Source organism: Thunnus thynnus, chromosome 2, assembly GCF_963924715.1.
Source record: "Thunnus thynnus chromosome 2, fThuThy2.1, whole genome shotgun sequence".
NCBI classification, from domain to species: Eukaryota; Metazoa; Chordata; class Actinopteri; order Scombriformes; family Scombridae; genus Thunnus; species Thunnus thynnus.
Window position 1 is genome coordinate 29,202,149 of NC_089518.1, and position 19,580 is coordinate 29,221,728.

Genomic DNA, 19,580 nt, shown 5'->3' on the forward strand with positions numbered 1-19,580 from the left:
TAAACAAACAAGATTAAGTCTACTCGACCCTTAACGCTGAATGCACCTGTGTGGTCGACACTGTGTCAGCAGGTCGAGCTGCCACGCGTAATGGATTATCAGATAAAGACCCTCAGTTGACCAGGCTGTGTTGGCACAGTTCAGTTTCAAATAATACAGCCAGTGATGCAACGGTTAATAAAAATGTGGGTAGAGTGACCTCCAGGCAAACAACCACAATGGGCTAAAAGCCACAAAAATCTGTTGTATTTATATAACCTTTGTAAGACGGTCTGTATCCTCACATTTACACATTCTAATACCACTTAATGTGAAGTGATTTATCAGGTTTATGTCAGTCTGAATCTCTTAGTAGCTTATCTCTTAGATCTTATTATACTTTTAGCAATCTAATAGAACAGTTTTATGACATAGCAGAAAAAACCTGCAGTGCAGAGAAGATCCCATACAATCCCAACAAAGTTACAAAACAACTTTTAAGTGGAGGTGCATTTTGTCAAATTGTATGGTTCCTTATTTATTTATTTTGTCTCCATGACTTCTGGACAGGACTTGTTTCAAATGAAAGGCCTTGTGGTGTTCATTAAAAATCAGCTAAGTTTAAATAGCAACTTCAACCACCCATCCAGAGACCAACACCAGTTCATTTATTGAATTATGATTATTATCATCATATAATTTATGATTATTTATTTCATGATAACAAATACATTTATTACAGTACATTTTTCAAGTCCTTCATTAAAGAGATTGCAACAGTAACATAACTCATAAACCTGCAGAAAATCAGTGCATATACAGTAAATAATGACTTTTCTTTATAATAATTCAAACAAGAGGAATATATTAATATACTTCAATGATAAACAATAACCTGCTGTAGAAAAATATAAAACAAGTGTGGCTGAGTCTATGAGGTATACATAAGGACTGGTTGTATGCCATCAATATCACCTTCATCTTACAGTAAAACATTGAAAATAAGACATTCATTCACACTTTTAGGTTTGTGTTAAATAACAGAATACACTTCCAAAACCAGAGGGGAATTGAATTTGGCATTTTGCTAAGACCTGAAACACATGTAGTCACATGTTTGACATCACCTCCAATGTCTCCTGGTTAAGTGACACCAACAGCTTCAGGTTGTCTTTGCACTCCTGGGCCAGATTGGTGTTATAGCTCTTCACTGCCAGTGAGCAGCCCTCTGACAGCTCAGCACTGTCTGCCAGTGAATGATTGCTTTCACATAGTTCATCCATAAAACTGTCCCACTGATCGTCCTGTGGCTGGACGGATGCATGCTTTGTTGGCTCTACAAGCCCCTGTTCAGTTTTCTGTAACTCACTCGCGAGCCTCAGTGCACAGCTGGCAGTCAGAGATGGTGGATACTTGTTGAAAGCATAGTCTGCTAGACTCAATTCGCACACCTTTCGTGCAAGGTTGCTGCATTGCCCGGGCCTCTTTGTGTCTGGATTCACCCTTGCAGGCCTGTCATCACCTGCATTCCCAGGCACAAGCTTGGCAGCCTCAATGCACTTGATGTAATAGTCCAGGAAAAAGGCCAGGGTGGGAGCAGCGAGGCGGAAGTTGAGACGGAGGAGGATGAGACACTCTAGGTTGCAGAGCTGCTCCTTAGTGAAGGCATCGCAGCACAATGACAAGAGGTGGCTGATCCTCGGTGAGCACACCTCCACCTGAGTGATGCAGAGAAAAAGAGTGAGTTGTATTGGACGAAATCCAAAAACTGCACACGGTTTGTTCCTCAAGCACATACCCCGACTCACCTGTTTGCTGGCGAGGAGAAGCGCAGTGACACCCAGCAGCTGGAAGCAGTCGGCGGCCACCGGTGTGGATGCCAGGAACCTGTCCATGATGTTCACCGCCAGGCAGCAGCACTCGAAGGACAGACTGAAATGTTTGTGCACAGGGATGAGCCAGCTGACGAGCTTGCAGCGTGCCTCTGCAGTCAACTGTAGAGAAAAGAAAAAATAATTATTAGTATAAGCAGCAAATGAAAAGTAATACATTTCAGAATTTTAAAAAAATCAGTTTAGTGACAGATACCTAAAGATAAACGTTTTGCTTGTGTGTTCTTTAAGCCATGGAAAAATATACAAAAGCTGTCTGATATGGAGCATTTTTACAGCAGAGGTTCACAAATATTTTCATGTCATTAATCCCCAAGTAGTCATGAATGCAGCTACAGCTCGTCTTTACTTTGTTCCATGGAGGCAAAACCTTTGCTGTTGACTTCAGGAGGCTTATTTGTCAAATTTTGAGAGTATATATAGATGAGAGATATAGTTGCCAATGGTCATCTCTATCAGGATGACTGCTCTTAATTAAACTTTAAAAACATCCAATTTATTCATTTGTTAAGCTTGTTGTGGAACTTTGACTCTTGTAGACAAAAAAAAAGCCTATAAAATACAAAAAACTATTAAATCATTGGGAGAAAATGACCTTAGAAAGCCTAAATATACTTTTGATTTTCAGATGTTTTGTCTCTTAATTACTGTAAACTGTGAAAAGTAAAAGTTTAAAAATAGTCTGTTTTTAATATTTAGGCTATACTGTCGATGTCTGATCTATTGCCAACCTGACCTAACTCAGTATTATGTGTCTTAAAGCCTACTTGTGGCTGTCGTGCCAGGCTCTTGCAGAGATGAAATTGCCCCTCTTTTTCCCTCTGGATCCTGTAACCGATATCACCGTACTGCAGGTACCAGTTGGACAGCTGCTGTCCTGCAGGAGTCTCTGGTTCGTCTAATCGGAGCGGAGACAGAACTGTCCGAGCCGGGGGTGGAACCGGGGAGGATCCCAAGTCCTCCTCGAAACCGGAGTCACTCAACTTGAACATGAGTTTCTGTTTCCTATGCCGGGCTGTGTGCCGCTGCTGGACCGGTGTGAGCGCTTCTGCTGGAGGGGACGCGCAGTTGGTGCGTCTCCGTTTGTAAACCGTCTCGGAACCGCAATCAGCGTTCATGAACGACACCATCTCACGGAAGCCTGTTTGCGCATCGGCTGCCACTGCTCTGACTGTGTGCTATTGAAGCCAGATTTTACACACACAGGTCTCTCTAGATGCTTGTCGCTTGGATGCAGGTTTTCGTTTCCTAGGATGGCGACGGAATGTTCCGCGAGGACCCGCCCTACTATGCCTCTGATTGGCTAGTACTAATTGGCTACGTTGATTCGGTCGGCTAGGTTTAGGCATGATGAGTGACATGAGTAAGAATATCAGGGTCAGTGCCATTCAAAGGCAGAGTAGGGGTGGGTCTTCGCAGGACAATCCGTCGCCATCCTAGGAAATGAAAACTCTCTTGTGGGATGGTGAGGGGAGTTCCGTCTAGTGACGTAATGTTTTCCCGGGGTCTTCCCCGCTCGTGCAGCCCACCTTGCTCCAGTCGCCCAGGGCAACCGAGGCAGCGCGTGGAGGATAAACAATCACTTGTTCCAATTAGGAGTTATCCTCAACTGTGAACCATATGTCATACCTTCTATGCCTGTATATTTAGTTTATCCCAGGTAACTATACACAAAAAACACATCAGAGGATTAAAACAGGTCTGCACTGGTGAGATTACAGCCCGAATGAGATTATATGTGTTATAATTAATAATGCTAAAAATAGATCAGGACAACAAACAGAAAGAAATATAGAAAAACAAAAAAACAAATAGTGCCACAATATGTGCCAATCATGAGATATATCTAAAAAAAAACATGTCAAAATCATAATGTAATATTTCACTGAAAACATGAACTTTCATATATGTGCTATTTGCATACACATCATATGTGTCCAAAAACACCATGTGCATAGCCTGTATGTGAATTTATCACATGTGAAATGTTGCTGAAATTGCATATGTGATGTATTACATTCCATATGTTACCGTAAATATCTGAAAACCAGATAAATTAAAGGATAGGTTCACAAATTTTGAAGTCTGTCCTAAAGCCACAGCCAGGTGCCCATTTGAACACTGAAAGAGGTTTTCCTCGCTGTAATCATTCCTCCTGTTTTTATACTGGCTATTAAAAGATCCCCTTCAAAAGTGCTGTCAATGTAAGTGATGGGGGCCAAAATCCACAGTGTGTCCACACAGTAATTTTGTGCAAAAAAATGCATTTAAACGTTTATCTGAAGCTTATATGAGGCTTCAGCAGTCTGAGTTAGTCATATCAAGTGGATATCTGCCACATTTACAGTCTTTTTAGCATCAAATTCCCTCTTTGTGTTTCCCTGTTGAGCTGTGGTGGAAGTATAGTGACAAAAAGAGGGACTTTGGCACTAAAAAGACTGTAACGTTGAAAGATATCTACTTTATTTCTCTAAGACAAAAATCTATGTCACACCAGAACACCATTATTTATTCATCTGTTGTCTTTTGTGTTGTGTTAGATGTTGTCTTAATGTTTAATGAACTGATCTTACCTTAACACATTTTATTTTCTTTATATTGTGGCGATTGTGCAGATTGTGTCACCGGCGACCCACTTAGGACAGTTGTAAGCAGCAGCATCACACAGTAATGAATAGAAGCAATTGGCACAATTTGGCCAATTGGAGATGATTGAGGAAGTTCGGGGACAGCAGTGACACCACAAGCTAAAAACTCCCTAGCTCCCATAAAGTTTGGCCTGAAAGTCTGGAAAGGTTGAAAAGATGTAGAAGGTTTATGGTGTTTTGCATAGTTCTGGCATAAAGCAAGTCCTAATTATTGTTATTCAAATATGACTCATTATAGACGACGACCAAAAACACTTGTTTGAGCCTTATTTGAACCAATGTAGTTTTGTTTGTGTTTTAGCCACATGCTAAACAAACACATTTCCAGAAACTAGAAGATGTCAATTGTCAAATGAAGTCTAATACATACATTGTGGCTTTACAGTTCTTCTGTTATAAGGTTTTCCATTTTGGTATGCCAAGTAGGCGAAAATAAAAAAAAAGGGTGGATGTTAAGAGGTTAAATACATTATCTTGCACAGACGGAGGCTGGTGGATTTTGACCCCAATCACTTACATTGCAATGCACTGCCTCTGGTGATTGCATCAACTGAAATGTAGTTTGTTGAGGAGTCCCCAAACTTTTCCATGCTAAGGACCCTCACATAGATAGAACAGAAACCTTTTGGTGTGGATCCCTATGCTATGTCCACCTGAGAAGAGGTATCCTACTCCTGGCAATAGAAGTAGTTAAATGAGGGAGGTAGAGAGGATTTGGTCTGTGACATGGGAAAATAAATTGTGCTTAGTGTTATTGTAGGGCTACTTGACATGATAACCTGCATGCACCTTTGTAAGAATGCAGAACAAAAATCCTATACCCTTTTTTGGTTTGATGAAAATGAGAAGTTGGACTGAGTAGCAAAGTATAGGTGAGTTTTATTTCTAAAGCTTGGAAAATTAGGCAAACTAGACTGAATAATACAAACATACAATATGAGATCAGATTATCTGATGCATGTCAAGTATGAAGGCATACAAAATATACTGTTCATGTTTTCCTATCATTTGTAGGCTATATTTGGTCTCACATCAATGTACATGGAAATTGATAGTCTGCCTTGGGCTGGGCAGCTATTGAGGCACATTGATTGAATACAGACCCCCCATCTGAATAGATTTTTATTGTTGGACTTAATTTAGTCCATCTTAATGTCAATATGTTTTTAGCACTATTTAGTTTTACATATTTTATAGTATAACGCTATGATGGTCAATTTGAAAATTTATCTACAGGTTAAAATCATTTGAAAATCTGCAGGGAAGTCTAGTCGTGATTGCAGTCGTGCCAGCAAAAAAACCCCCATCTCTGTTCGAAGTGACAGTTAGGCGTGAGGTCTCTTGTAGGTTTAATCTTGGGGTTAAGGCAAAGATTAGTTAAATAAACAACTTTTTAGGTTGCTAGTTCATCCAAAAACTGACTAGACGACCTAGTGCGAGCCGACGAGAACGCGCATCAGGCACACAACACTGACGCAGGACGTAAGGCACCGCCCCCCGGCGTGAAGTTTTCAGGGAGTCCCGATCATACAAAGTCAGACCTGGACAAGGCTTTAAGTATGTCCTCTGTGCACGTACAAAAGGTATTTAAGATGGCTGTGAATACTCTTCATGCGAAATTATCAGTGACACGTTACTGGTGGCTGCCTTTACCGCAGCTGCAGGTTAAACATTTAAGCAAAAATGTGTAGAATAATCACAGTAACGTTAGCTGCTAGCAGCTGCTAGCTGGGTAGCTAGGTGGCCTAGCTAGGTAAGCTAAACAGAAGTAGCTAACCGTAACATTTACTAGCTGGGTTATATGTGGCAAGTTCGCTAACCTGAAATTTGGTTATTAACGCTAATCCATCGACAGTGTGCTCGCTACATGCATGATAAAGTTAACCTCCGTTAATTCGAAGAAGAGCTACCGTTAGATGCAAATCAGACTGGACATGCTAGTAAGCTAGCTTGCGCTAACACCATGTCATAACAAGCTCTTTAAGTAGAGTTGGTTACAGTTAGCCAGGTAACTTGAGATGTTGGTTACATGTGTTTGTACATAGTTACCGGAATTAAACAAGCCGTTGTGTTTATATCATACTATTATATTAGTGATATGTACGATAACACGAGAAGCATTCATGTTAATGTTTGTTTTCCCCAACGGGCTTCAGATTGTCAAGCACTGTCAACGTCCATAGCCTATAAAAGTCTGTTAACCGTTAACCTTAGTTTTCAAGAGACAGTCAAATACAGAATGACAAAACGAAAACTTCTGCACAAATGAATACATGGGAAGCTAAAATAAAACGCTGCTCCAATGAAAAGGGCATCCGCCAAAGTCAACAGTTTGGCAGATGTTTGTTGGCATACAGCATGTGATAAGGATGTTTTGATACCATTCGGTTTCTTTCGTACTTTCGTATTTCATTCTATGCTCCACATATCCGGAACAACCTCCCAGAAAACTGCAGGTCTACCGCAACTCTCAGCTCTTTTCACTTAAGATTGAAGACTTTTCTCTTTGCAGCTGCCTCTTGATTGAATCAAATTTGAGGCTTTTGATTAACATCTTACACTGCACTGTAACTTTTATTCTCCTGTTTTATCTGTCTTATTCAATTAAGGTCATTTTAAATTTCTATTTAACTATTTTTAATTGTATTCAAATATCTTTTTATATTGTCTTGCGTTTCTTGATGCCTTTAATGTTTTATGAAAGCACTTTGAATTGCCTTACTGTTGAAATGCCGTTCAAATAAACTTGCCTTGCCTTGCAGTTTTAGCATAAGTGTACCATGGAGAACTCGGGCAGGTCTTACCGGACAAGGCAAGGCGGCTGGGAGAGGGGAGCAGCATCAGACAAGGCGGAAAGCTGGAGGAGCCAGGACCAGGGTAGAGGACAGAGCTTCAGACCACATGGAGGTCAGCAGGACAAGAAGAACCAGGGTGGGCCGTCCCGAGCCAGCCCCAAGAAGGGAGGAATGGGGCCCTTAGGTTATTCCCCTGGAGGATTCCGAGGTGGTCACAGCCCCTTGCAGAAGGATGATATCCGGTGGTTTTCAGGCCCTGAGAACAGTGGTGGCAGTCGAGAGGATAACTGGAGAGAGCGCTCGCAGCAGCAGCAGCACTGGAGGAGGAATACCCAGGGAGAAGGTCCAAAGGAAGACAAGGAGCAGTGGAGGAGAGAGGACAGTGATGGTGGTGCTTATAAACCAGGTGAGAATTTAAAACTCAGACTCGGTGGGGAACAACATGGGACACTTGCAGGGTTTTCCACACCTGAAAAAAGTGTAAAGTGGCAATTACAGTGATCTTTAAAGATGGGGTGCACTGTCATAGAGCTGCAATGATCAGTTGATCGACAGAACAGTAATCTTCAACTATTTTGATAATCAAGTATTTTTTTTGTGTCATTTTTTAGCAAAAATGCCAAATATTTGATGTGATGGTTTCAGGTTCAGGATGAAGATGTGTATTATAATAATCTAGCTTGAGTCTTAATTGAAGACTGTGTTACACTATCCATGACATACACACATTACTAGTTAACACTGTCTCTGAGACTTGGTCAACTAATCCTTAAGGCATTTATTTCTTCTTTCTAAAGGGAGAAGACGGAGAAACCGAAACAACAGGAAAGCTTTTGCTGAAGAGAACAGGGGCCATGTGAATGAAGAGTCCACACTCTCAGCCAAAGAGCTGCACAGCCTACGGCAGGCAGAGAGACGGCTTAACAGAGAAGAGATCTACTCCCTGAAGAAGGTACAGGCACTAAATATGCAGCCTTATATATATATATATATATATATATATATATATTTGCTTGGATAGGTAATTGTATGTTAAATAGATCTAATAAGAGGTTGCAATAGGTATGAGGTGCATTAAGAATGTTCTCAACAGTGTAATTTGTTGCAGCTGTTGTCTGATTTTTTTTTTGTTCTTTTTCTTTCAATTGGTTCAGAAATCTCACAGCAACCCTGGTGCACTTTACACCTGCACTCTGTGCGATATTGTCCTGGAATCTGTGTCTGACGCTTACAGGCATATCAGAGACAAGCGGCACAAGAGGAGGGCCAGGGTGAGAGATGGTCATATTATGCAAATTATCAGTAGCGTGATCACAGTAAATATTTGTTCAAACAGTGTTTGTGCTTTCACAACTGGGATGAACACCTGTTATGTTTGTGTTCATAGGAGAGGCAAGAGCAGGTGATGCTGACCGAGATCCTGCCCCCTGGCCCGGAGCAGATCAGTGCAGTAAATGCTGCACTTGAGGCTGTTGTCCGGGAGCATGGGATGAATGACCTGGACGTAGAGAAGAGACAGTCTGTTGTCTCTATCATGCAAGAACTCCTTCAGTCCGTCCTGCCTGGTAAGCCACCAAAGGATCTAAATTCATGCTGACACTGTTAGCAAACTGACTTTTGGCTCATTATTCTGTGTGTAATGTTTTCCTGTTAATAACATTAGTCCTTATCTCTCATATCTGTAGAGATCAGGCTCAGGCTATATGGATCATCTTGCACTAAGTTTGGATTTAAGGATTCTGATGTCAACATTGACATTCAGTATCCACCTCACGTGAGTAGCCCAGTGTGAGTTCGATTGTGTGAATTTTGTTTATTCTTTTATTTTGTTAAATAAGTTAAAGACCACAGTAATAAAATTAAAACCCCTTCCTGACAGGGAAAAAAACACCCGAAATAGCTTGTAGGAAAGTCACAATGTTACAAGTTGTGAGATTTGGGTCACAGGATGCAGTTCAGGATAATATGACACTATAAATAAAGTTACATAACTGACGTTCAGGATAATTCAGATTGGTGCTAGATACAGTATTCAGAACAAATCAGCTCCCGTATGAGTTTATGACTGTGTTGATCACAAAATATTTGCTTGCTTGTTTCTTGGATGTTGTGTTTGTAGGACGTACCCTATTCATATTTTCTTTTTATATTATATTTATGTTGTATAAAGGCTTTGAAATGGAATGTATTCACAGATGCATCAGCCTGACGTCTTGTTGTTGGTCAAGGAGAGCCTCGCTATGTGCCGTGAGTCACCTCTCTTTCATTTAGCTGCAAGATTTGACAGTTTTCCTTGAATAGAAATTCTACCAAAGGGAAGTTTGCCATGTGCAAGATAGTCATGGTTGATTTTAAATTTAACACGTCTTGTTCCCTCAGCTCTCTTTGTTGATCTGGAAGCTGATTTTCATGCCAGGGTACCTGTAGTAATCTGCAAAGAAAAAAAGAGGTGGGTATTGAATTTTTTCCATATTGAAATCATGAATTAATCTCAATGATTGAGGAAAAACTCTGAAGTCATGACAATATATTCATGTTGATCATTAATCAAGACATCATAAAACTACCAGGAGTTTCTAAACAGTGTTTTCTTACATGCAAAGAGATAAAAAAAAAAGACAGTTTCTCATGTTAGTGGTATGTTACCTCATGCACAAGGGCAGTAAAGTTAAACTGTTATTTTTCCCACAGTGGCCTAATCTGCAAAGTAAGCGCAGGGAACGAAAACGCGTTCCAAACCACCTCCTATCTTTCGGCTCTCGCCAGTCGGGAGCCTCTCCTCCATCCACTGGTTCTGAGCCTCAGACACTGGGCCCAGGTAAGTTCCCATTTGAGACATTGAAATGTTGGTCACTACAGCTGAATGTTGTTTTTAACATCTGTTTTTTTTTTTTTGTGGCTGGTTTAGATCTGTCAGATCGACCGTGCAGAGGAAGGTGGGCTGCCACCGTATGTCTTCGCCCTCATGGTTATCTTCTTCTTACAACAACGCAAAGAGTCCCTCTTGCCCACCTATCTGAACCAAGAGGTGTGTTTCTTTTCATCTTGAGCCTCATATTAAAATATTCGCTTGTGTCAATTGTTTCCTAAGTTTTATTTTTTTAAAGAAACTCTACTAATCATTTTATTATCTTTTAGATTAAGGTGTTTTCACTCAGCAAGCTGTCAGACTTCAATCTCACGCATGTGGAAGATGGATATTTACACTGGGCTTACACCTCTTCAGCCAAAGAATCATCACAGGCAGCAGAGGGCTCCGGTACGAAGGGAAAGGTAACCATGACCCTGCAAAAGACGTACTTTTGTCTCAAGGAGAAAAAAAAGGATGTGTTACTTTTTGGTAGTTCTTTGCATTCATTTTATGGGGAATGTGCTTTTTCTAGCTCAAAACCTTCTCCAAAGTTACCTGGCTGGAAGACACCTAAAACAAAAATGTGTGCCACTGCTAGAAAATTCTTCCCTTTTCTTCAGTCCTTGAAGAAAAGATTGTATTCATCACATGGTTGTAGAAAAATTTTAAAAATGTGTACTGTAATGGGAAGAATATTAAAAAAAATCTTGTAAACAGTCTGGTATGCTTTGGGAACTGGTCGGTAGTATGTGTGTGTGATGTATTAAAGAACCAAGGGCATATATAATGTGATCTTTTAATCCATTAATGTGACTAATTCAAGAACGTTTATACTATAAGTGTGTCTGATGCGTTTCCTCCGCAGGTTCCGCTGGTGTTTTCGAGCCCTCACCCCCCTGCGGAAGACGGTCTTCTCTGGGTCGAAATGCTTCGCTTCTATTCGCTTGAGTTCAACATGGCTGACAATGTCATCAGTGTACGGACCAGTACTGTCCTCTCCAGAGAGACTAAAGACTGGCCAAAGAAACGCATTGCTGTGGAGGGTCAGAAAATTAATCATTGGCAGTATTACTGATATGTCATTGCTTTAATTAACAGGATTTGTTGGTATAAATGTCGGACATGATCTTCACTTCTGCTGAATGTTTAAAAAGTTTGAATATTGGTTTAACTGGAACTAATATCTGTGTTTAGACCCGTTTTCTGTGAAGAGGAATGTGGCCCGCACAGTTAACAGCCAGCAAATGTACGAGTTCATCCTCCACTGCCTCAAAACCACATATAAGTATTTTGCACTGCCACTCAACGCGCCAGCTGCTAATCACAAGAAGGACGCACAGCGGGGACCTACTCAAGGTGCAAACGCCAAGGATGTTAACGAGAAGGTCGGCTGCCTTTCAGATTTCAATCAGCTTAGTATTAAGTCACAACATGGGAGTCTACCTAAAACTGAAGAAAATGGTCCTGAAGACTCTGATTGCATCATCGAAGAAGAGGAGGAAGTCGAAGAGGACAGTGACTCGGATGGAGAGCGGGACAAGGAAAAAGTGGACTTGGGTAAAAGCAGTCTCTCTGAAGATGAGGAGGATGAAGATGTGGATGTAGATGTGGACACACATACCAGACACCACTTGGATAGCTTCACCACAGAGGATGAGGAGATTTTCCTAGTGGATGAGATCTCGGGGGAGGAGCTTTTGTCTGATGAGGAAGGTCCAGATTTTGATACACCCGGTTCGATGGATGAGGACGAGGAAGAGGAAGTGTTGGCGGCTGCCAGTCACTCACCTCCACCTTTAGAGGATACAATCAAAGATGAGAACCCAGAAAATAAAAACCAAAAACAAAGCAGACGGACCTATGAATTCACCAGGCAGGCGTTCACCAGAGGCAAGGTAAGTTTAGCCTCAACTGTGTTTTTGTTATACAGTATTTATGTACCCATCTTTGAAAAGTAAGATTCTTTTTAATAGTGATTTGAAAGACAACAAAAACAACTTCAAACTCGTCATGGCGAATAAGCTTGTGTGCATTGTGTCAGTTAAACTTTTCAATCTCTCCCAGTCACACATGGTGGTGTGCAGCTTGTGCAAACGTGATGGGCATCTGAAGAAAGATTGTCCAGAAGATTTCAAGAAGGTGCAGCTGGATCCTTTGCCCTTAATGACACCAGAGTTTTTCAGTGTCCTGAACAAAGTCTGTGAGCAATGCTACAGTAAGTATTCTGTAGAAGTGAGTATTTTGAACGGGTGTCATGCAAGAACATTTTCATATTCTTATACTAAATATCTTCCTTTTTTCCTGTGAGGTTTGTTTGTTCAAATGTTCCAAGTCACATTCACCAAACTCTCTTAACCGCACAAACTCGTCTTTAAGTGCTCGTTTCAACTTGATGAATGCCAGCTGCGCATGAGTAGGTGCTCGCTTGTGAGATTTTCTCTGAAGTTTCATTCACCAAAGTGAAAAGAGGAATTTCTAACCACAGAGTTTCAAATCTTGAAAAAAAATAGAACATATTGGTACAGCTGTCAGGTTTCATCAGAGCAGGGCAGTACCATTACAGAAATAAATGAGGAGTGGTTTGATATGTAGTTAGGTGCTAAAGCAATGCGGCCCATGACTTAGACTGAACGCGGTTAAGGAGATGAATGACAAAATATTATACAGCAGGTGATATTATTCTTTTGGGTGCAATGGAGGATTTTCCTGGACACGCATAAATACTCTGAAGCAGCTGTCAGACTGAGAGGACATTTGGGGGGGCGGCTGTGTGAGAAACCCAGCCTAGCCTTAATGAGCAGGTTAACGAGCACTGGTGTCATCACAGTCAGTGTCCAGGCAGAGCAGAGGAGCAAATTCTGGACACTGAGTTTTCTCACTATTGCATAAGTGACCAGAATGTAATTGTTTTCATGTTCCCTTAGTTTTGTCATGCAGCATTTATTTACTGGGCTTGTTTGTAGTTTTACTCAACCTTATACCTACCTTGGCATATGTATTTATTTTTGTTACTCTACTCTCTATGCACCTGCAGTACACAGCAGAGATGTAGAGTTGCATGTATACAGATACTATGTATATGTGCATACATTTTTAAACAATGATCTGTTCAGTTAGCCTCGTGTTGAACTACTATGGTTATAAAAAACTGAGTCATTACAGTTTGGTGAAATCATAAAGTGTGTGACCTTGGTCTGATCTGAGGTTTGATCGGTTTCCTTTCAGCGGACTTTGCCCCTGATGAACTGGAAGTGGGTGTGAGAGAGCACATCCTGAAAGATCTGGAGACCTTTGTCAGACGACAGTTTGCTGGTGAAGTAAACTAGCATCACTTCTTTTTTTTTTTTTTTAAACATTGCTCAGCATGATGATGTGTTTTTATTGACTTGCCCGTTCACCACTAAGATGAAGAGCAACATAACTGGGATGAAATGTACTCATCGTGGTTTTTGATGGACAGGTGCTCGGCTACAGTTGTTTGGATCTTCCAAAAACGGCTTTGGCTTCAGACAGAGTGACCTGGACATCTGTATGGTGCTGGAGGGACAGGAGACCATGGATGTAAGTTATCATTTCATCACATTGTTAGTTTTACTTACATCTAGTCACCTAAGAAGGCACTTTTCAGTTGTTGTGGTCAAGTATGCTTCTGCCTCCTCAGTTCAATTCAATATAACTTAATTGTATTTTACAATTGTACAACTTAATTTATCCCTGTATGGGCAATTGTCTGCAGCAGCTCACTACCCAGAGTTTGGCTGCATAAGGAATTTGAAAAATGGCAAATCACTGAGCTGTCCTTCTAAACCCAATTCTTAGGCATTGTGAGGAATAAGTAACAGTGGTTTGTTAGTATTGTTCATTCTGACCTGAAATTCACGAAATATAACTTTGGTCCTATTTTTTTTTTTTTTTTTACAGGATGTTGACTGCATCAATATTATTGAAAGCCTGGCAAGACTTCTGAAGAGACACCCAGGTAAGAAATAGCAGACTGTTACTGGTAAAACAAAATGTACTTCCAGTGCATCACAGGTTTTTATTCCATTAGTTATTAATAAATTAGTTTGAAAGCTTGCAGCCGAATTTGGTTTCAGTTTAGATCATGGCAACAAGCCAGCTTATGGAAAGTTAATGGTAAAAATAAAGTTTGTCCCGTAATTCTGGGTAATGTGATGTGAGAAGTAAATAGTATCTGTTTAATCTGTCTCCACATCTGCACTGCCAAAAGATCTGAAGAACATCCTACCCATCACCACGGCAAAAGTACCCATTGTGAAGTTCTTCCATGTTCGCACCGGCCTGGAGGGAGACATCAGCCTCTATAACACACTGGTAGAGACTTCAAGTTACTCTTCTTGATTTGTTTTATTTTCAGGTAGTTTAATATCTGTCAGTATGCCAGATGCAGGGTTTTCCCAATAGAATAAAATGTATGCCACTCTCTTATTGTCATTTTCATATTGTCAACATTTTTATTCTCAGGCCCTGCACAATACACACCTGCTAGCATCGTACGCTGCTATTGACAGGAGAGTGAAGATCCTCTGTTACGTCATGAAGGTTTTCGCCAAAGTGAGCATGATTTACTGACTCATACCTGAGCCGTCTATACATGTCTTCTATGTCGCGAGACACCCTAATTTTCTTTTTTTTGTCCCATCACAGATGTGTGACATCGGGGATGCTTCACGTGGCAGCCTCTCCTCTTACGCTTACACCCTCATGGTACTGTTCTTCCTCCAGCAGAGAAACCCACCAGTTATCCCTGTGTTGCAAGAGGTAAAAAAGACAAACATATGTACAGTTCTCTATCTATAAATGAAATTTTATATTCTCAATCTTACAAAAACTGATCATTTATGTTAATATTATCTTTTAACTCTGTAAATTTTAGATTTTTCTGAACTGTTTGTGTTTGTTGCAGATTTATGATGGAAAGAAGAAGCCTGAAGTGTTAGTGGATGGCTGGAACGTGTACTTCTTTGATGATTTAAAAGCACTTGTGAGTATTTCGTATTTTTACATATTTTTGTTTGTGTGGATATTTGGCACAGCGTCTCAATAAGATCGTTGTCTTTCTCAACCTGCAGCCCGGTCGCTGGCCAGAGTACGGGAAGAACACTGAGACGGTGGGGCAGCTGTGGCTCGGCCTGCTCCGCTTCTACACTGAGGACTTTGACTTCAGAGAGCACGTTGTCTGTATCCGTCAGCATGCCCGCCTCACCACCTTCAACAAGCAGTGGACGTCCAAATACATCGTCATTGAAGGTCAGCTTGTCGTACGATGTGTTAAGACAGAACGCGATGAGAAATTTAGATGTGAGTCAATGGAAATAAAAGAGCGGATGTGAATTTGCCTGCAGCAGCATGAATTGAAGCAAAGACGCATCACACAGTCAGTTGCTAGCTAGCTTACGTACATTGGCTGATAGTGGCAGATAAACACAAACTGCAATTGCGTGAATTACGTGAAGCAAAAATGAGCTCTTGCCCAAACTTCTGCAATAAAAAGATAACTAAATGATTTGAAAGAGTAACATGAAAAAGTTTGTAGTGCCCTGGTTTAAACTTGTCTCCCATCCAACTGCACAAGCTGTTGAAACATGATTGTTTTGCTATTTTGAAAATGAAAGTTTCTTTCTCTTCTCTGCTCATATTACAGATCCATTCGACCTGAATCATAATCTGGGTGCTGGTCTGTCCAGGAAAAGTATGTGAATTTCTTTCTGTTTTCTATCTCTCAAAAGTATTTTCTTGTATTCTCACATCTCTGATTTTCATCAATACAGTGACTAACTTCATCATGAAGGCTTTCATCAACGGCAGAACAGTGTTCGGCACACCAGTCAAAGTCTTTCGTCCTGAGTACCCCAGTCATATGGTCGGTATTTGCCATCTAAACACCACGTTTGCATATTGCGGTTGTGTTATCTAAGCACTGACGTTGTGATTTGTCTGCTTACAGGAGTATTTCTTCGATCCTGAAGTTCTCACTGAGGGAGAGGTGGCTCCCAACGACCGCTGCTGCCGCATCTGTGGCAAGATTGGCCACTTTATGAAAGACTGCCCCATGCGTAAAAAGTGGGTATCGTCACAATCACAGTGTTTACTTTAAATTCAGCTGCACAAGGTGTCGAGCTACATGTTCATGTTGTCTTGTGTTATAATACCGACCCAGGTCAAGGCACAGGCGGGACTCAGAGAAAAAGCCAGAGAACTTGCGAGACAGAACAGATATGGGAGAGGACAAGGAGCCGTTCAAACACAAGGGTGAGCACTGGAGGAAAAGAGATGCACTGGAGATACGCTGCTGCTACCTGTGTGGATCAAGTGCCCACATCAAGAAGGACTGTCAGCTGTACAAAAACCCTGCAGGTTTGTTTTTTCTTTTTTTTTTTTTTTTCGATCACATTGTTAAGCCCTTTAAAAAAGTATTACTCTTTTTAACTGCATTTTGCTTTAGTAATTGTTTATTTTTGTCTGTCATTAAGTTTAAGAAGTTATTTTACATTGATACATCGAATGGAGGGAAAAGATCTGTATCTTCCTTTTCAATCTTTTAATTTTTGCTCGGCAGGAAATGTGAAGATGGAAAACTTTCCTTCACCTTCAGGCCACCTGAGGAATTTAAGAGAGAGGGAGAAACAGGTAAGTGTCAAGTTTCTGAAGGGGATTTTTTTTTTTTTCTGCTGACACTGACAGCAATGCATATCGCTACATCTGTTTATCTTTTTTTTCCCAGGGTTCATCCTTACAAGAAGAGAAAAAGAAGTGGAAGCAACAGAATGTGATATTAAGTCCACAAGCAGGTATGAACTCATGTGTCAGTCACAATGAAATATTTCTCACCTAATCGTCAGTGTATAACGTTTTGAACATTTAAGTTGATGTATTTATTTTAAATTCTTCATTGTAATATTACAACAGGTGCTTAAGGAAAATCTGTATTCATTTTTTTCAAAAAACAGGCAGTTTGTTAGTGTAGGTTGGGTGGAGGAATGTGAAAAATAATCCGTTTTCCATTCAGGACACCACTTTACCTTCAGCATACATTGTCATACATTTCCAATTATTTCTCCCCATGTCATACCTCAACCTCAACAACTGGTTTGAACCAAAAATTGTCAATTTATGGAGGCAAGATTCTCTATATACTTTCTACAGAATAAATAGTCCCAGTTATAATTGTTGACAGTGTTTTTTTTTTTTGTATTTTGGGTCAACTGACTTGTTTAGGGCTGGTGAGGACAGAGAATGAGAGCAAGGAAGGTTTGCAGCAGGTTCAGGTCCATTCATCTTTCTCTGGACAGAGCAAATACTTTCTCTTATTTTGGTTTAAGTTTTGTATTTTGTTCCTGTTATTTTTTGCTTTCTATACAGTCCGAGAACATTTCCTGTCATACCTGTAACCTGAAATGATTTTATGCAAATAAAGCAGTAAATGAAGCAAATACAGCTCTCAGTTTATTAGGATGAGGAGATATGTCTTGCTTTGTCATTTAGGATGATAAGTTGTTGTTTTTTTTAACATCAAAAATTGTCCCATGCAGCTTTAAAACAGTTTTTTTGGAATACATTTTGATTATTGCTTTCTGATTGGCTAAAACTAATGTGTATGTGTTTTTCAGTAGCCTGCCGAAATTTGGGTCGCTCTGGTCACAGGAAGAGCCCAGTGGAATGAGCAGCGGCTGTTTGGAGGCAGTGGCTACACAAACCACAAGGTTCTGCTCTTGTCCAGGCAGATGGCGACCCGAGCCCAGAAATCTGAATGAGACTGTTGGGCCAATGGAGCCTGTTGAAAGCCAAAGCCAGGACGCCTTGACTTGAAGCCATATAGGGCCTTTTATGTGTGTTTCCCCCCCCCATCCCCTCACCCTCCCCACCCCACCCCACCCCCAACACTCTCCTCCTCAGAGGAGCTTTTTAAAGCTTTCATTTTAACAACACAAGCCATTATGCATGCACCTCATGTCTTTGTTTACTTACACTGCCAGTCAAGTTTGTTTTTAAACTCATTGCATTTCAAGCAACGCTCATGTCAATTCAGTGTAAAATCTAAACTCAAAAATATAAGTCAATGAGAATTGTCTGTCACATGACTTAACAGTAAAGAGCTCACATCTTGATAACTCCAATTAGGTGTCTGTTGCAGACAACATACTATGTATTTGCTTGATACTTGATGCTAATATATTTTGACACAATAGGCTAAATTGTCCTTACAGTCAGGTAAAACCGCTGCAACTGTAAGACAAATGGACACGGTGGTGGTATAGTATGTTGTCTGCTACTCGGAGTGAGAAGAGGCCAATTAAAATCAAGATTAAGAGTGTTTTCTGTTAAACCCAAAAGAGCCAAACACTTCTCATTTCACTTATTCCTTACTCTTTTTAATTACAATGAATTTACAAATGTGTTCTTTGAGATTTAACCAAATCAATTATAGGTTGTTCTAAAACATTTGAATGGCAGTGTACATTTCGTAATGGCCAGGATCTTTTTTTTTTATTTTTATTGAATTTCTTTTAAATCGATTGTCCTCTGCACTGACGTCCATCAGTCCGTCTCTCCTTCAGCTTTGAAAGCAGCTCTACCTACAGAATCACAGTGTCTGTTTATGTGTTTGTGTTAGAATAAACCACAGTGCAGATATTTTTTTCAGGATCATAGTTTTATTTTTTTTGAGACTGTCGATCCACCCCTATTTTATAGATGCATACAGCCCCTCAACCGCTTGTAACTGAAGGACAGGAGGATAGAAATGTACTCCTCAGCTGATTCTGGTGTGTCATAACCTTTGTGCAAGAACACACAACTGAGGAAGTTGGGAAAAGGTGATCTTGCTTGACAATGTTTTAAAAAAAAAAAAAAGAAAACAAGTAACTGATCTAGTTGAGCTGATGGCAAACACTGCTGCACACATTATATTCACTTACCCCTAAACTAGAGATAATCTCAATTAGTTCGGTGGAGAGAATAATTTATTTATTTGCCACAAAGGCTACATTTTGTTGTAATGGTGCCACAGATTGGTAGCTGCACTGTGAGGGTCCACGCCCTTGAATTATGTTGCTGCTAGATATTGTCTGAAAGACCTGCTAATCATTCAACTTCTTCGAATATGGACTGTCTGGCTTTATTGTTGTCTTAATATGGTTGAATTTTATAAAAGATTGTGTTGATGATATTGTAATCCATTTTTTAATTTTAAAAGCAGCCTTGTTTAATGCCAGCCTTACTACATTTTGCTTCTTTTGTGTTTTGACCCAAATGGGAGGTTCAGTTTGTTATTAAGGAACCCCGATCCTGCCAGGAAAGGTTGGCTCAAAGAATTCATTAAACTGAAATCAAATCCCAGTGTGGAACATTTTCCTTGAAAAAGTTTTTTTTTTTTTCCTTCCAAAACAATGTA

General features: G+C 40.4%; 2 protein-coding genes across 6 annotated transcripts; one reads left to right on the top strand and one right to left on the bottom strand.

Annotated features, from left to right (window-relative positions):
- Nucleotides 1-716: 716 nt before the first annotated feature.
- On the bottom strand, nt 717-3,740 carry LOC137172461 (cyclin-O). The gene is made up of 3 exons (XM_067576899.1): nt 2,639-3,740; nt 1,788-1,973; nt 717-1,697 (listed from the first exon to the last, which is right to left on the bottom strand). The coding sequence occupies exons 1-3, from the start codon at nt 2,999-3,001 to the stop codon at nt 1,089-1,091; spliced, it is 1,158 nt and encodes a 385-aa protein (XP_067433000.1). The 5' UTR covers nt 3,002-3,740; the 3' UTR covers nt 717-1,088.
- Nucleotides 3,741-5,997: 2,257 nt separating this feature from the next.
- On the top strand, nt 5,998-19,525 carry tut7 (terminal uridylyl transferase 7). Of its 5 annotated transcripts, none has more exons than XM_067615209.1 (30): nt 5,998-6,102; nt 7,282-7,720; nt 8,112-8,266; nt 8,469-8,585; nt 8,702-8,879; nt 9,000-9,088; nt 9,510-9,561; nt 9,694-9,763; nt 10,006-10,132; nt 10,223-10,342; nt 10,453-10,587; nt 11,031-11,208; nt 11,360-12,060; nt 12,230-12,380; nt 13,391-13,477; nt 13,626-13,726; nt 14,087-14,144; nt 14,397-14,500; nt 14,651-14,740; nt 14,834-14,947; nt 15,093-15,170; nt 15,259-15,436; nt 15,831-15,878; nt 15,958-16,049; nt 16,134-16,249; nt 16,347-16,543; nt 16,746-16,816; nt 16,911-16,977; nt 17,405-17,454; nt 17,800-19,525. In XM_067615209.1, exons 2-30 carry the CDS (start codon nt 7,300-7,302, stop codon nt 17,938-17,940), a joined length of 4,086 nt encoding a protein of 1,361 aa, XP_067471310.1. In that variant the 5' UTR covers nt 5,998-6,102; nt 7,282-7,299; the 3' UTR covers nt 17,941-19,525. The 5 variants fall into 5 exon arrangements, with proteins under 5 accessions (XP_067471310.1, XP_067471345.1, XP_067471327.1 ...); XM_067615244.1 differs by having other exon boundaries at nt 17,405-17,448; nt 17,797-17,846; XM_067615218.1 differs by having other exon boundaries at nt 6,015-6,076.
- The last annotated feature ends 55 nt before the right edge of the window (nt 19,526-19,580 follow it).

Bases quoted from the DNA above. Each gene is read 5' to 3' on its own strand.
- LOC137172461 (XM_067576899.1), bottom strand. From the start codon at position 3,001: ATGGTGTCGTTCATGAACGCTGATTGCGGTTCCGAGACGGTTTACAAA. The intron at 1,974-2,638 runs GTAGGCTTTAAG...TTTTCTCTACAG, and splicing joins GCCTGGCACGACAGCCACAA to TTGACTGCAGAGGCACGCTG. The intron at 1,698-1,787 runs GTGAGTCGGGGT...TGCATCACTCAG, and splicing joins TTCTCCTCGCCAGCAAACAG to GTGGAGGTGTGCTCACCGAG.
- tut7 (XM_067615209.1), top strand. From the start codon at position 7,300: ATGGAGAACTCGGGCAGGTCTTACCGGACAAGGCAAGGCGGCTGGGAG. The intron at 12,061-12,229 runs GTAAGTTTAGCC...AATCTCTCCCAG, and splicing joins AGGCGTTCACCAGAGGCAAG to TCACACATGGTGGTGTGCAG. The intron at 16,817-16,910 runs GTAAGTGTCAAG...TTTTTTTCCCAG, and splicing joins TAAGAGAGAGGGAGAAACAG to GGTTCATCCTTACAAGAAGA.